General features: G+C 42.5%; 1 protein-coding gene across 1 annotated transcript; it reads right to left on the minus strand.

The window, feature by feature from the left end:
• Positions 1–5,107: 5,107 nt before the first annotated feature.
• LOC124656640 (brassinosteroid LRR receptor kinase BRL1-like) lies at positions 5,108–9,042 on the minus strand. Its single transcript, XM_047195349.1, has one exon. The coding sequence runs from the start codon at positions 9,040–9,042 to the stop codon at positions 5,413–5,415; it is 3,630 nt and encodes a 1,209-aa protein (XP_047051305.1). The 3' UTR covers positions 5,108–5,412.
• Positions 9,043–18,108: the final 9,066 nt, after the last annotated feature.

Genomic DNA, 18,108 nt, shown 5'->3' on the forward strand with positions numbered 1-18,108 from the left:
TGGATCAACATGTTAGCATGCGATCAAGCTGTCAGTCGCATCGGCTAAATAAATCATGAGCGACTGTCTCCGAGCGGTTACACCCAGAATCCATATCCTGATGTTGCTCCTCCGTCTGGAGGCATAACCACGTACAGGTCCAATAAATAGCAAAAGAAATAAGCCGGCAAAACTAAGCATGATTTGATTTATTAAAAAGTAAACACATTATGGACATGCCATATTGCACATAAAAGAGCACAAACGTCAACTCTAATTTGACTTTTAACTCTCTTTTGAATTCCATTTAATAGTTTCGAATAGGTTAGTAATATTTTTGGATGACGATATTCTGAATGACATATAAACAATCTGCCAGATGACCTTTACAAGCAGCCATTCAATAAACAAATGATGAATTGTTTTAGATGTTAAGATGTTAAGTTAGTAATAACCACATAAGGAGCCAAGGTTTAGATTGTGCTTCATTTCTGTGTGCTTGTAATAATTAAGCAAGGTGCAGTTGTTTTTCTGTACTCCAGCTGTAGCCACCATGTTTGGACAAAGCCTTCTGCACGAGTGTGTAACTGTGTATATACTCCTGTAAGATCATCGTGCCAGCTGGCTGTAGTTGTGTAGACATCATGGTTTCGGGTGGCAAATATTTCAGAGCACAGGAACGTGGCAAATCTTCCGTGCACGGAGGTCCCGTGCAGTTCCGTCCCTCGGATTCACTCAGTCATGCTTTTTGATTCGTGCTGCAAAGTTCTATTTAGTTCCGTCGTATTGACATGCAGCAAAACTAAGTGATTACGTGCATAGGAGACTTTTTTTTTGCGAAACATAGTACACCGTGCATGAAAGAAAATGAAAGTTATTTCTCAAAGAAGAGTCGCTCATGGCACCAGCGAGCAGAACTCGTTCTTGGAACATGGGGCATGTTTGGATACTCGCATTAAATTTTTCCTATTTCTGCTTTTGTCCCGATAGATGTTACCTGGGAAAAAACCCCAACCTAGGCCTGTTTTTGTACTACGGTGTAAATCCTACCACCGTAAGTTAAGCATCATGTGAGGGGTTAGTATATATCTCCTCACAAAATATACACGCCTTGGCAAATGTTTTCATCAAATCCTAACTACTTCAAAATATACAAACATCATCATGCATGCATGCATCACCACCACCCCATCAAGCAACGGAGCACTACACATACTAGTGCATGGAAAGGAAGATCCTCAGCCAGAGTGCCTTGTGGTCTTTTGCCATCTAGATAAAGCCGTTGTATTGAGCCCTCTTGTCGAAGAGGTGGCTCAAAGCCATCATGAGAGCCTCTTGGTTGAACCCACGAACATCCATGGTATTAGAGTAGAGGGTAGGGTGCATAACTAGAGGTGAAGGGAGCAGTATTAGAACTTGTAGCAGTACCACCACAACCATGAGCAGCAACAGGACCATACCTGAGAAAACGGAGGCCCTGTGCGAAGCAAAAAACCAGACCCTCATAGTAGCACTTGGCAAGTACGAAAACATGGTTTTATATTCTATTTATTATTAGGTTTTCAAAAGAAAAGTTTGATTCATTTGCTGAAAACTTATAAAGGGTTCCCCTTTAAGATTGGGTGAGTTCTGTAGTCCTTAGTTTTCTCTGACGTTATTCATATTCTGAAAAGAAAACATCAAAAAAATAGATAGTGTAATAGAGCACGCAGAACCTTGTAGCTATTCATTGCATCAATGGAGTATTCGGCGAAATCAGGATGAAATTAAATTCGCGACGAAGCTGTGATTGGAAGAACTTCTCGTGCTTGAGAGGGCCTTGGCCCTTGGTGATTGATAAGAAATAGTTAAAGAGAAAAAAAGGAGAAAGGGAAGAGCGAGAAAGAGGACCGTGCGTGAGTCGGGGCCTCGGGGGCTGTGGTGTTCTGTAGCCAGATTCCCAAGCGGCATAGTGGGTCAATGCATTTACTAGGCCCAACTAATTCTGTCATTAGTAACACTAAGTAATACAAAAATTGGAGGCCCTCCTTTTTTTGAGGCCCTGTGCGGTCGCACATGGTGCACCTGCGCCCGATACGGGCCTGAGCAGCAATAGTACCAATGCCTGGAGAAGAAGTTTGTTGATAGTGTGTCAAAGTACTTAGGGCAAGGTGCACTCAGAGGCTCATTGGAGCCCATGGCGTACTTGCCGGTAGCAAGGCCATATGAGAAGATTTGTTGCATCTGGGTGTAATTGATAATTGGCTTGTTTAGGGGCTCGGCATCCTTTGGGTGAGCATAAGATAGGGGATATATGAAGACATTATGTTACTTGTGACAAGTTATGAGAGAAGGTAAGTGTCACAGGTTTTGATCCAGATCCGAGTAGTACCGAGACATGGCATATGTAGTGCTCTTCCTTCAGGAGAATGGTGTGAGTGTCATCATCCTAGCCGGCACCGCTAAGGTCTCTCGGCTTCGATATCTTAATCCACTTTCCTCTCCGCTTACGCAGGTGGTTCTACACCCACTGACCATCTTGGCAACATTGATCAAGTGCACCTCCTTAAAACCATTTTCTGTCCCGATACTACTCTTGATGAGTTCACACATCTTGTTCAGGACGAAGGTGGACAAAAATGGAGGCCATTTCATAGTGGGTTTCACCCCCTTCAACCCACCACTGATGTGGCCTTTACTTTCCTTGATCTCCCTCTTCCTAGCAACAACATGGATGCATCAAGCTTGTCATTCTAGTCCATAACAAGCTTGTCATCAAACATGGATGCATCGTGCGGCGATAGGATGTCAACTTGTTGCGGGTATGTGAGCAGCTTTACTACGTTTTCCAAGGTCTCAAGTACAAAGGATGGTATCTCATGTGTATCACTGAGGGTCTATTCAAACTCCTCAGAGGTATACGCCTACATAGAGGTCAGTTAGAACTAAAAAAGTGTAATGCACGAGACCTAAAACAAGTTTAACCAACCATAGTACACATGCCCTAAATGATTAAGTTCAGATGTACAATATCGACGTCGATAGCCTAGATTGAGCAAGATTTGAGCTAGATTTGGTCAATATTGAGCAAGGTTGAGCTATATTGAGCAACTATGCACAAAATACGAATAACATTTCGGTGTATAGGGTACATCATGCACGCCAATCACTAGCAGCAAGTAACATACGTGCATAATTCTACCAATTTCGCTACTCCGATCTAGAATATGCTCAAAGATCTTAGCTAGTTGGGTTTGAAGAACTCACCACCATCGGAGAAAAAGCTATCGATGAGCTTGGAGAAGATGAAGACACGGCTTGCCGCTGCCGTCCAGGAGCTACCAAGGTAGATTCCGCCGCTTACGTGCTCGTTGGTGAAGCTCCTCGTCGAGATAGAGAGCTCAAATGGGGGGAAACGGTGCTGCGGGATTCCGGCAATGTGTGGGGTGGTGATATAAAGGCTTAGAAGCTGGGAGGTGACGAATTTCTCCCGCCGACCTTTTGAGGATGCGGCAAGCTCGTGCCATCTATGAGCTTACACGGGCGGGACATTGCTTTTCCCCTCTTCGCGAGCTTAGAGCTTGACTCGACGGAACCGAGCATGCATCCGCATGTAGGCAAAAGGGTGCTTTAAAAATTATATGGATCGAGATTTAGAAACGGAACGAGCAACCAAATACACGAAATTTGGTCCAATGAAGCGAGAAACAGGAACACCCCCATGGTGACTCCAACGTGTAGTGACATTGCCAATCTTGAAACTTGACGACAGTGTTCACTCTAAATATGTGTAGTACACGTGTGTGTCTATAACAAAGAAATGTAGTGTCCAGGTCCACAACCTGATTGATTTCTTAGCTTGACGTTCCAGGACGCCTAGCTCACGCGACCAAAAAAGTGGTACCACTGCTCAGCAGGAACGGGTCCATAATCTACAACAGGAAAGGCGCGACACGTGTGCACCGTGCCACGTGTGGATGAACTCACGCACGCATGCGTCCTGATTATCCACCTGGCCGGTTAGTTAGTTCAGCCACCTACCAAATCCCTCTGGAAATATTACGCTGATGCTGGCACGAAAACGATACTGGCTGCCTGCCTTGCTTGCTCATCTGGCCTGTCTTAGAATATAATTCCTTTCGTCTCCATAAAGTTGCATGATTACTGCCTTTAGAAACAAAATGGCGACAGAAAAGATTAAGCGAAATTCGACATGCCATGCCCTACTTGACAATTCTGTAAGACCAATTTGGTCCTGATCTCCGCCTAAGTAAGAGCCAGTAAGCAACCTACGCGTTCAAAGTCCAAAAGTGTGTGCTAAATTGAACAGAAACGCAACCACTTTTGACAACAGAAAAGTGAACAGACTTGGCCGAAAAGAGAGTCCTCAGGTATCAATGTACACACATCACACATCCTTTTTGACACAACAGACATGCATCCTTTCATGACTTCAACAGGTATATCACTCAGTCAGGTCTTTGAAACTAGAGAAAAATATTCGTAGAGGTCCACTATGCAAAAGTATATGAAGTTTCCATGAAGAATATCAACTGCCAGACTCAAAAGAACAGATGAAGATAATAAAACCATACTGAGTAGGAAATGCAGTCTTATAAAATTTAGAATGTGATTCATGCCTTATCATCTCCTGCTCCTCAGTTTGTCCACAACTACCTGCTGGAAAAGCAGCCTACCATGCCCGCTAGATCCATTTCAGACCCTGTCAGCAGAGAGAAGAATACCCCAGGGAATTTAGTACCAGAGTTGCAGAACTGAAGAACTCCTTTTCTGTTGCTCAGCCTTGTCACCAGCAGCAATCATTCAGCATGCAGACAAATAAAAAATCTTCCAAGTACCAGAATATGGTTTATGTACTGCTACTGTCCACATAATCTATGGGCTGGATTTTTCAACACCTAAGCCGGCATGCAGAGATTGGTTACACCTTTGCTTTGTCAAAGACAGACAGCAATGCTGGTCAGCTACATAGCCGAAATGAGAAAATGACTTGCCATTTTGCCAAAGACTACAGATCTTCTGGAGCTCTCTTTTTGTTCGCTATTGTCTGCAAAGTGCCAATCAAAAGCTGATAAGGTCAATTCTTCCAAATAATGGTTTGTGTACGAAAAAGTACTAGACATGCAGCTGAGAAAAGCCTAGGCTGTAGTGCAATCTAAACAAGGTGGATGCCGAAATACAAGCAATACGATTGAAAAGGTAACAAACAGATCTCTACAGCTAAAGAGAACATTTCTTGATTTGTTGTTGCAAGTAAGAACTAACATCATCCCTCCTCATACTTTTGACTGCTATGTACAAAAACTAGAACCAAAATTACAACTTCTCCCAACTGAATTGGAGGACACTACCTTTCCTAAGCTAAAATGATTGAGCTATTTCGCCATCGTTCTATCCTTCCAGCGAATGAAGAACTGCAAAAATCAGAGAACATCACGATGATTTCTCTGCTGCCTCATCTATGGTCGACGAATTGATCGAGAGTCCGTCGAGGATGTCGCTGTCAGAGTCAAGCTGTAGCTCCTTGAACATAGCCATGACCTGAATCATGGTCGGTCTTCGGATCGGCCGATCATCCAAGCACTCAGAAGCAATCTTCAGATACTGATACAGCTCAGCTTCCCCGGACTTTGTGTCTGTCAGCGTAGGATCAAAAACCTCACTGCTTCTGTTCTCCTTGACCATCTGCTTCACCCAACCGACAAGGTTGTTGTCTCCAAACTCAGTCGGATCGATCGGCTTCTTCCCTGAGAGGAGCTCCAAGAGCACAACGCCGTAGCTGTAGACATCGCCTTTGGTCGTGCATCTGAAGCTCTGATAGTACTCCGGTGGCACATACCCAGGTGTGCCTGCAAGTGTGCTCACACTCAGATGTGTGTCAAGCGCGTTCATCAGCCTTGCCATCCCGAAGTCCGACACACGGGCATCAAGGTTGTTGTCAAGAAGCACATTGCTTGACTTCATGTCCCGGTGTATGATGTGAGGGATGCAGCTATGGTGGAGGAAAGCAAGGCCCCTCGCTGAACCAATTGCAATCTTCTTCCTTGCTGCCCAGTCAAGCTTCACAATAGCCTTGTCATTGTCATGGAGCACAACATCCAGGCTGCCATGCTTCATGTACTCATACACAAGCAGCCTCTCATCACCAATCTTGCAATATCCAAGCAGTGGGACAAGGTTGCGGTGCTTGATCTTGCCAATAGTCTCCATCTCTGCTGTGAATTCCCTGTCACCCTGACCTGTATAATGGATGAGCTTCTTGATGGCCACAACAGTACCATCCTTGAGCTTGGCCTTGTACACCTCTCCAAATCCTCCCGAGCCTACGAGGGTCTCAGTACTGAAGCCGTTGGTGGCCTCGAGGAGGTGCGCAAAGGTGAGCTTCCGGAGCGGCTTCTCGAATGTTGCCACATTGATGCTTAGTGGCTCCTGCACCCCTGACAGCTTCCAACTGGTTTGACCAGATGTTGGAAGGCTCTCAATAAAACCGGTTCTGATCTCTTCGGTCTTCTGGTTCCTCCTTAGCTTGCACAGTGTGACTAGCAGCAGGAGAAGTATAAGAACAGAAAGTGCCACTCCGACAAGAATGCTTGCCTCAATGACCTTGCTGTTTCCGTCAGGTGAACCTCGTCCCCCATCTTCCCTGCCAGGGTTGTGGCCACAAGGCGGCAAAGGAATACCACAGAGAGCAGAGTTGTTGTCATACCGGGATGCTGGGAATGTGGTGAGCTGACCAGATGTAGGAATTGGACCAGACAGGTTGTTGTTGGAGACATCAAAGTCGGCAAGCGAATACAGATTACCAAGACCTGAGGGTATGCCGCCACTGAGCTGATTGTTTGAGAGGTCAAGTGCGCCGATCGATTTCATCCCTGAGAATGCTTCTGGTATTGTACCGCTGAGCTCATTATGCCCCAAGTTAAGGACTTGGAGATACATCATGTTCCCGAGGCTGCCCGGTATTGCACCGTTGAGACCATTGTATGAGAGGTCGAGGAAGATCATGCTGCCATTCATTTTGAATGTGTACACCGTTGTGCCCGTGTAAATCCTCGTGGACGGGCAAAGGTGCACCGCGGGGAACTCAGCCAAGCGCTCTGGCCGGATGCCAAAGAACTCGAAGAGCACACCGGCACCAGGACAGATGTTGCCTGCCTCATTCCGAAGAAATGCAAACTGCTTCCCTGACACCATACCCCCTGGAACAAGCCCTGCCTGGCCCGTTAGATCTGATGGTATCGTGCCAGTCAAGCTGTTGCTGTTGAGGTCAAGCCATATGAGGTTGTTGCAGCTACCAAGCTCGGCTGGCACACTTCCAGAGAGCAGATTCCTGTTGAGCTGCAGAATGGCGAGCTTCTGAAGCTTGGCAAAGCCTGGGGGCACACTCCCAGTAAGACGGTTGCCGGAGAGCGACACCCATATCAGATTCACACACCTTGTAATGGAAGGTGGAATGCCTCCGGTGAAGTTATTGTAGCTCATCACCAATGTCTCCAGTGTAGTGCCGTTGGAGCAGAGGATGTCCGGTATCACGCCGGATAGGCCATTCGCCCACACGACCAGATCAATGAGCTTCGGCAGAGTGATTATTTCTGGTGGGATCTGGCCAACCAGATAGTTGAAGCTGAGATCAATGGACTCCAGATTAGCACAGTTGCCAAGCGATGCCGGCACCGTGCCATTGAGGTAGTTGTTTGGGAGGAACAGCTTCCGCAGAGAAGGCAGTGATGAGCACAGGTCCAGCATTATTTCTCCATCGAACTCATTAGACCCAAGGTCGATCACCTCAAGCAATGGGCACCCCGCGGCGAGCACCGGCAGCGGGTTTGCGCCCGTGATGTTGTTGAATGAAAGCCGCAGCATCCTCAGTGAGGAGATGGTACTGATGACACTGGTCACAAAGTCCCCGGATAGCTGGTTCCCACCTAGATCAAGCACCTGAAGGGAGTTGCACTTTGCAAAGCTTGCCGGCAAGGCACCAACAAGCTTGTTGTTCGACAGGTCCAGATCAACAATTCTGCCACACAGCTGGCTCAGCTCCTCCGGTATCGGTCCGGCAAACTCGTTGCCGGCCAATGCCAGCCGCCACAGAGAAGAGAAGCCGGTGAAGAACGTCGGTATTGAGCCGGAGAGGAGCCTGTTCCCGGACATGTCGAGCGCCTGAAGGCGGCTGCAATTGGCGAGGCCCGGCGGAAACCTGGTGCTGCTCAGGCCATTGTAGGACCAATCGAGCACCGTGAGGTTGCCGCACCTGCCGAAGTCGTACCCAGAGACATCACCGGTGAAGTTGTTCCCGGCGATGCTGAGGTACGTGAGGTTGGCCGGCGCGGTGGCCACGAGCCCGGCGGGGAGCGCGCCGGACATGAGGTTCCACGACACGTCGAGCGTGGTGACCTGGCTGCAGGGCGCCAGCTCCGGCAGGCGGCCGGTGAAGAGGTTGGCGGAGAGGTTGACGTAGCGCAGACCGTGGCAGCCGGCGAAGGAGTAGTTGAGCAGGCCGGCGTCGGCGAGGCTGTTGCGCGACAGGTCGAGCGCCCGCAGCGACGGCGCGAAGGGGAACCCGCCGCCGGTGAGGGCGTTCCTGGACAGGTTCAGGGACTGCAGCGCGCCGCAGGAGGCCAGGAACGCCGCGGGCAGCGTCGCGTTGAAGGCGTTCGACGAAATGTCCACCTCCACGAGCGCGCACGGCGTCGACGGCGCGTGCGAGAGGTTGCCGTAGAAGGCATTGCCGCGCAGGTCGAGGCCCTGCAGCGCCGGGAGCGCGAGGAGGGCGTCGAGCCGGAGCTCGCCCGCGAGGCCCATGCCGCTGAGGTTGACGGCGACGACGCGGCCGTCGGTCGGCGGCGAGCACGAGACGCCGGCCCACGTGCAGGGCGCGGTAGAGTTCGCGCCGGCGCCGGACGCCCAGGTCGTGAGGGCGCCGCGCGGGTCGGCCTCCACGGACGCGCGCCTGAAGGCGAGCAGCGCCGCCGCCTCGCCGGCGTCTGCAATGGCCGGCGCCAGCAGTTGGAGCAGCACGAGCAAGAAGAAGGCGGCCGCCGTTGTGGGCGAGGAGGCGGCCATGATTTCGCGTTGTACGGTTCAATTCTTGCAAGGAGGGGGAAAAAACGGAGATGCCGGCGGCGCCGGTTGTGGCCGCTTAGGTTCTTGCTTGCGTGCTGCCGAGCTTCTTTAGGTGGCTTCACATGTCGACGGAGAAGATTTGGGCTGCAACTTCCCTGCAAATTTGTGGAAATTTCCTCTCATCATTTATGGACTAGAAATTCGACGAAATTGGCAGCACGAATTGCTTAAGAAAACGAAGAAAGAAAACGCAAGGAATCTTCGCAAGGGAAAGCACCCAAGAACAACCGAATAAAACGCAAAATTCCTTGTCCAAATTCCTCACACTAAACCCCCTACGAATAAACCGCCCCAGAATCGAATGAACCCGTGAAGAACCCAAGCAAGAAACGAACTCAAATTCGGGGGAGCACAAAGCACAAACATGCCCCACGATAACCAACCAAAAGGCCAAGAAACCATGTCCAAACATTCGCGGTTGCGAAACCATTTTAGAAGCAGAGAGAAATAAGCACCCACCTTGGCGAGGAGGAGAAGAACCGCGGAAGAACCCGAGACCCCATCAAGAAACGGAGAGACAAACTCTGCAGATTCAGAGAGGAAGTTCCACAAGCAGAATCTATCTATCCACCTGCCTGCTGCAAGAATCCCAGTCGAGGACGAGGAAGAAGGGAAGAGAGAGAATTAGAGGAAGCAGGGGCAGGCCTACACCCAACTATTTATTAAGTAGACGAGGGAGGGGCGCTAGCCTGGGGGAGAGACGGCCGAGCTCTCTCGGCGGTGCTAGCCTGCTACTGAACCGCCGCCATTAGTTTAGGCTCCACGGGGCTTGTTTGCTTGCGACGGCAATGAGGCCCGAAAATGAGGGGGATTTGTTTATTCGCGGGAGAGTTTCGAAGGATGGTAATTACGGGGCTCCCGCGAGGGGCTGGATGCAAAATGGTTCGGGGTGCTCGGAATGCTCGCTTTATTTTTGCTTCTTTTGCCTGAGCATCCGGTCAAACTTGGGATTTGATTCCCGGCTTTTCGGCATCATCTCCTCCCTCTCCCATATCTATCTGCTCCCACAACCCCATGCACCTACGGCACGTTTGGGCGCCGAGATCCGGCACCACCTTCGTTCATATCTCAGGTCAGAGGATTTTTTTTGGTTTTTAATTTTTTTACTACATGCATGCTTCAGCATCATATCATCGAGCTTTATAAATGGCGATGATTTTACGTCAGAAGATAGTCTCAAGAGATTTTTTCTTTCTGTGAAAAAATATTTTTGGTAGTAGACAAGTGGAAACGAGTAAGATTTTAGAAAACATAAAATTATAGATTTACCCCTATAAAAATATTTCTATCACATAGGGAGCAAGCTGCAAAAAAGATATATTTACAAAGATACGCAATTAAAATTATAGTGAATTGCAAAAGATATGCTACATTTGTGGCTTTTTTTTGCAAAAGATATGATATTTGTCGCTTTTGTTTTGCAGAAGATATGCTATATTTGTTGCTTTGTGACGGCGTCTATACTATTTTATTTTGTGGGCCACTTTTATCCTGGACTTCTGAAGTTTTACCATGTTTACACGTTTGTTGATGGTCTGATAACATGGACCCACGACACAAGAGAAAGTTTTGGCTTCAAGGCAAGCATGACTATAGTAATGATGAGCAAGGCAAACGGATCATTATGCTAAGTTTTCTTGGTTTATCTATCTCATTAACATGATTGGTCGATGACAATATTATAGGTTTATGGTTGTACTATAAAGAGGGTGACGAGATTATCACATATTTAGTACAATGCTCAAACCATGGCATCTGTTGCATCCTCCTTCTTTTTTTTTATCTTGTGTGTTTCTATGTGTGGGGACCTAGAGATTGTAGTTAGCTTTGAAATGTTCCCAAAATTATCAGACACCGAATTTGTATGAGAAAGTTAAGTCATTTTAGTATTGGTTGTGTTGGCTGCTATGGTGAACCAGAACAACCTAAAAACATCCGGAAGTAGGCATCCAGAGTCTCCCAGCCTTCGTACGGGTCGTGTAACCACCTTAACGACAGAAATTTGGAGAAGCGTCGTTGATTGGATATGAGATTCTCCCAGCCTCTAAGTTCCTCACCCAGAAACATAATCCCCCATCCAATCAATGGAAGGGACACATGGATTTGGAAGTCATTTGTTCACATTATACATTGTTTTCATCTCCAAATGATCTATTGCATGAGTTGCATACTGTAAGATTTGAGGGAGGGTTCTAAGCATTAATTAGTTGTTTTATGTTTGCATTGATTGGATTGTTTTGAGCTGGTATGGGACCTTTTTTTACCATTGGAAGCAAAAGTCTCAAAGATGGTTTGTCCATGTTGGTTGAGTGATCTCTTCAATAAGATTGCAAAGAGGCTCGGATGGTTCGTTAAGTTTGTTGTGGAGCTTATCATCTTTAGAGTACTGGAGGAAGAGGGCAATGACTCAACAGAAGTCCGTTTTTGAGAGGTATTAGAATACCAAAGAATATTTAAACACAAAAAAATGTTTTTCTCGTGTGTCGTTTACACTTGAGTGCAGAGTTAAATTGCGCTTTTGTTTATGTTATTTGGCACTAGTTTTCGGTGCACTTATTGAGTGTGGAGTGTTTAGATATTTTGGTACAAGATAATTTTAATACTTTAGTGATGTACTAGTATTTACCGAAAAATGTAACGTGTATGTATTTTTACTTTGTTTTGATCTGGTAGACAATATGTGTGGAGATAAATACATTTTGCATCATACATGAATAAACATTTTTTTACTAGGAGTGTGCAATATTACATGTAGTACACCTGCCCATACATATGGAATTAAATACTCACCTCAATATTATTGTTGACTAAGTAACCTTCAATAGCAACATAACGTTTTCTGTTTTTAATTTTTTTTCTCTTACCATTTGCATAAAACTCTATGAATATCTTGTATGTATTATATAAAGCTTTTTTGCGAGTAATATAAAACATTACGCAAGTAGATTTTCACGGTGTTCCGTCAATGTTTATCAGTGGCGGATCTACGAACTTGAGTTAGAGAAACGTAATGAATCAAATTATGCATAAGAGGCACCAATGTATGAAGTACCAGAAAACTTTCCTTGGAATTTAAGAAATATATGGGCATGTACAATGGCATAGAAGGCACCTCTTGTCTTAGCACTCCATGTTATCTATATAAGTGGTATAATGCAGAGTGTGGCGTTTTAGAAGCTGAACTACATGTAGCTCTTTATTTTCAAACTCTTGGAACTCGTATTCAAAGTGTCAAAAAAAAACTGAAACAAAATTCTAGAGGTAGCCAATGGTGTATTGTACAATGCTGTAAAATCTCAATGCAAACTGATTTATATACTAGGCTACACGAAATTAACAAAATCTGACAAGTTTTATAGTCTTGAAATATGCACTGTTCACTATAAAAAATTGTCAGAATTTGTTATTTTTGTGTAGCCCAGAATATGAAGTAGTTTGTATTGAGATTTGACACCATTGTAGTATACATCATTGGCTATCTACAGAATTTTATTTCGGATTTTTTGAAACTTTGAAATATGAAGTCTGAGTGTTGGCAAATAAAGAGCTACGTGTAGATCGGTCTCCATTTTAAGTTTTCCGTATAATGCATCATCTCTTCTTAACTTATCTAGTAATTAATGAGAATTTATTCAATTTTGTATAAAATTGTGTTGACAGGGGATCATCCATTAGTTAAGTGTCTCTTTATTCATTTTCTCTCCTCGGATTAAGTGAAAATCCGATGTGACAACTTCAAAGGAATGCTGATGACACCCTTCAGTGTACATGTCCTAACAACCTAAGTCATTTCACGTTATTAACTAAGAAACAAATTAATCACAAATTGTTGAAGTCTAGAACCACTTTCTTGGACATAACAACAAAGATGTTGCTTTTTCATATTATTCTAAATTGTAAATATGTCAAGAATTTTCCTGTTTCCCTTTCAGAAGTTTCTGGAACAAATGAAAATTCGCAATAGCTCGTTAGAGTCTTCTTGTGTTCTAAGTCATGGTATTCTTGCCCTCTGTGTCTTACTGTCTTATACTCCATATATACCCCTATAAGAGTAAGGTTAATATAACAACAAAATTTGGGTTCACTATTTTTTTCACAATTTGATCTACCACGTCCAACGGTGGGGAATTGGCACATATGACTGTCACTATCAATTTAACCATTGTGGTAGTACACCTGTACTCTGTCACTACGTTGCGGTTCTAGACCATTCCTCTCCACGTTTAGAGAAGTCAGTAAAGAGAGTAAGATATATCTATATTAGTTTGTATAACTTGGAGATGCACCAGAAGTGCAATGTTGAGTAACAAGACCCATATATATGAATGTGATTTACTAAATGTTCATTTGAATTATTTAGTTTGAATACAAGTGACTATTGAAAGTTAAGGATATTTAATCAAATGATTTGAACCATCATATTAACATAATAAGATTGATAAGATATGTTTATGCTACACCAGTTTAAGAATTTTGGGATTTCATGAATAATAGTCTTTGAGAGATATGGATATATCATTTATGTCAAGATCAAATAAATAATTATAGTCATGTGTAAATCTAAAATGTTTAATTGTCTTTTTTTTTGTTTTGAAATAATTATCTTAGAGCGTGACCGGTTGCTAGCATCAATGTGTTGCATCATAGAAATTTTGCATTAGTGCAGACTAGATGAAGTGGCCAACTAATATGGCTAGCTAAGTAATCTTTAATATAAAACTAATGTTTTCTGTTTTATTAATTTTTTATTTCCAATTGCACAAAGGTCTATTATTAACGTGTATGTATTATATAAAGTAGTTTAATGTGGTTAATATAAGATATTGGATAGGGACATTTTCATCGTGCTCTTTCGGTATACAACGATTGTACTGGATTAGGAGCTAGAGTTAAAGGAAGCTAATGAATCAAACTATGCATAAGAGATGCCAAAGTATGTGATACTAGAAAACTTCCATTGGAATTTAAGAAATGTAAGCTCGTGAGTCCTTTCGTTTTGTTAACAAAGAAATGAATTACTCTCAGATTTTGAAGTCCAAAACCAATTTCTTGGACATAAAAACAAAGGTTTTTTAAGGAAAATAGATGTTGTTGCTATCTTTTACTAATTAATTAATAAAAAATTACATCATCAATTAACACAAGAATAATAATAAAAATGGTGGATCCTCAATCCAAACATTAGATTGTTGACCACACTCTTCAGCCAGCAGTAATAGTCAGGAAATTTTCCCTTTGCCCTTTAGAAGTTTTGAGAACAAATAAAAATGCGCATTGTCTCAGTTAGATAGTTCTGGGATGTGTCAAACCAAAAAGGAACCTTCTAATTAATTGTCAATGTAGCTCTTAGTTTTATGTCACGGCAAATGAAAGTACTCCGTAATTGTGGCAGGCTATGGAACTTAGCTAGGAGGCTAAATTAAACTAGTACTAGCTCATGTAAAAAGTTACCATTGAGCCACCAAAGGCGCTTGGACGCTTCCTCCAAGTTACAGCTTAAACTATTCGAAAATCAAAAGTTCCATCCTATAGTATAAAGAGCTAATTACACCTATAGTCCTACAACTTGTACATCATGTGAAGGTTTAGTCCTACTACTTGCAGAACGTGAAAATGCAGTCCTACAACTTGTCTACGATGTGAAGATTTGGTCCTCAGTTAATCAAAAGATGACATGTGGCGTTATAGATTTTGCAAAAAGATCCTTGATATTTTTAATTTGCGCAAGTGAGCTCTGTGACAATCTTAATGCGGGCCCCACCTGTCAGTTCCGCTAAAATAATAAAAGATACAGCGCGCGGCTGGGCTGGGATTCGATCCCGTGACCTGCTGCTACACCGAAATGGTGTTTGCCGCTAGACCAAGCATCATATGTGGTCTATGTTCTAAAATGTTTAATTGTCAGGTGTAAATCTAAAATGTTTAATTGTCTTTTTTTTTGTTTTGAAATAATTATCTTAGAGCGTGACCGGTTGCTAGCATCAATGTGTTGCATCATAGAAATTTTGCATTAGTGCAGACTAGATGAAGTGGCCAACTAATATGGCTAGCTAAGTAATCTTTAATATAAAACTAATGTTTTCTGTTTTATTAATTTTTTATTTCCAATTGCACAAAGGTCTATTATTAACGTGTATGTATTATATAAAGTAGTTTAATGTGGTTAATATAAGATATTGGATAGGGACATTTTCATCGTGCTCTTTCAGTATACAACAGTGTCTGGATTAGGAGCTAGAGTTAAAGGAAGCTAATGAATCAAACTATGCATAAGAGATGCCAAAGTATGTGATACTAGAAAACTTCCATTGGAATTTAAGAAATGTAAGCTCGTGAGTCCTTTCGTTTTGTTAACAAAGAAATGAATTACTCTCAGATTTTGAAGTCCAAAACCAATTTCTTGGACATAAAAACAAAGGTTTTTTTAAGGAAAATAGATGTTGTTGCTATCTTTTACTAATTAATTAATAAAAAATTACATCATCAATTAACACAAGAATAATAATAAAAATGGTGGATCCTCAATCCAAACATTAGATTGTTGACCACACTCTTCAGCCAGCAGTAATAGTCAGGAAATTTTCCCTTTGCCCTTTAGAAGTTTTGAGAACAAATAAAAATGCGCATTGTCTCAGTTAGATAGTTCTGGGATGTGTCAAACCAAAAAGGAACCTTCTAATTAATTGTCAATGTAGCTCTTAGTTTTATGTCACGGCAAATGAAAGTACTCCGTAATTGTGGCAGGCTATGGAACTTAGCTAGGAGGCTAAATTAAACTAGTACTAGCTCATGTAAAAAGTTACCATTGAGCCACCAAAGGCGCTTGGACGCTTCCTCCAAGTTACAGCTTAAACTATTCGAAAATCAAAAGTTCCATCCTATAGTATAAAGAGCTAATTACACCTATAGTCCTACAACTTGTACATCATGTGAAGGTTTAGTCCTACTACTTGCAGAACGTGAAAATGCAGTCCTACAACTTGTCTACGATGTGAAGATTTGGTCCTCAGTTAATCAAAAGATGACATGTGGCGTTATAGATTTTGCAAAAAGATCCTTGATATTTTTAATTTGCGCAAGTGAGCTCTGTGACAATCTTAATGCGGGCCCCACCTGTCAGTTCCGCTAAAATAATAAAAGATACAGCGCGCGGCTGGGCTGGGATTCGATCCCGTGACCTGCTGCTACACCGAAATGGTGTTTGCCGCTAGACCAAGCATCATATGTGGTCTATGTTCTGCACGTACTATTGTTATCAATAATTAAGATGATTTTTTCACCACCCTTCAAGACATGAAGCTAACCCAATTTTAGCAGCACACACATTTTTTTGGGAAAATTGTATAGCATGTAATTTAAGAAGAGTTATGGATGAATGTTGTCGTTTATCTTTGATTGTATATATATAAGATGGATGCATGTTTTCATTATTCTTGAGAGCTTTTAACCATCTATGCTAGCCAATTTAAGAATATAAAAAATAAACTATTCCGTTAAATGATTCTTTGGTCGACTGTGAAATACAAATGCATGGCCCTTTGTTCTAAACTAGTTTAGTGTATACAATTTTCGCAACTAAGCATTTGTTTTTAGAAACTTCATAGTACCGATTTGTTATTGCAAACACCATAAATAGATGGATTTTCCCCTAGCTTCGGAGGTGTCCATGAGGAATTAAGTAATGTACACCCCCATTTAGCTAGATCTAGGACATGTTTGTAAAACTTTATAGTGCACGATTCGTTATTGCAAGCCTAGATTTCATGAATAGATATATTTTCTCTGGCCTCAGAGTATTTTTTTATAAGTTCCCTTATTATTGGGATGATGGAGAAATAACTATTTTTTAAGTCGACGCTAAGGACAGTTTTTTTGGAAAAGAATTATATTTGTCCGTAAAATACATGAGAATGTGTCACTTGTGAACTTTACTAGACACATTGATAACTAACTGGTATAAATTATTTTTAAATCAACCGAGAAATCATCACCGTCTTTGATATATTGTCTAAATGTATTCTAGGTGTTTATAGTTGTGTATTCTGTTTTTGCTATAACTCGTGAAGTAAGTAAAATATAGGAGAAACATGGACATGTAAAATTTGTGAAAATATTAGTATTATATTTCATTTGATAAATATACATTAGATTACAAATACAATTCAACATATATACTATGTTATATGATAGAGTGTTTTGTCTTTAAATATTAATACAGAGTAAATTGAGTTTTAATATACATGTGGTAAATAATAGTTTTCTAAAGGTTGTATTTTTCTACTGTTTTATACTACTTACTAGTTTGTATAAAAACATGTCTTCTCCATTCAAGCGGCTTGTATTTTTTGTGTAGAAATTAGACCACCTGTTATATGCGAAAATTTATCTTGTGAAAAGTATTATTTCTAACACTGAATTTTATCTTTTTTACAAAAGTCATTTTTTTATGAAATAACTTTGTGAACGCATAGCACCCGAAGATGTACGTGCAATTTTTTTATTTCAATTTTTTTGAAATTCAAAATATGTGTAAATGTCATCCTGGCGAGAAATAGCAAAAAAACACTAAACAAATGTATAAAGCTATAACGTCCTTAAGTAGAACATCAAGAAATGTATGGTTAGGAGGCAGTTCGTTTGTATCTTGCGAGTACGAAACCTCGTCCCAGCAAATAAAATTTTATTTACCCTCTTACTTTTCTATCTAGCTATCTTAGATGAAATAAGTTAACGTCCTCACGTACATCAAAACGTGCTCCATGATCTAGTGGCTACTGTCGTCTGTGTGTCACTGGAAACAGCAGAACGTGAGTTCGAACCTCCGTAGGCGCGTATTAGATTTTGTTTTTTTTACGCATTGACAGGTGGGACCCACATGTAAGAAGACATCAAGGGTCCATTGTGCCAGGTAAAAATATTAGGGGTGCTTCTGCAAAAACTGCTATGCCACATGTCAGATTTTGATTGATTGAGGACCAAATCTTCACATGATTTTCAAGTTGTAGG

This window comes from Lolium rigidum, chromosome 5, assembly GCF_022539505.1.
Source record: "Lolium rigidum isolate FL_2022 chromosome 5, APGP_CSIRO_Lrig_0.1, whole genome shotgun sequence".
Classification (NCBI taxonomy): Eukaryota; Viridiplantae; Streptophyta; class Magnoliopsida; order Poales; family Poaceae; genus Lolium; species Lolium rigidum.

What these genes read in the sequence shown, in the direction of transcription:
- LOC124656640 (XM_047195349.1), bottom strand. Translation starts at nt 9,042, where the DNA reads ATGGCCGCCTCCTCGCCCACAACGGCGGCCGCCTTCTTCTTGCTCGTG.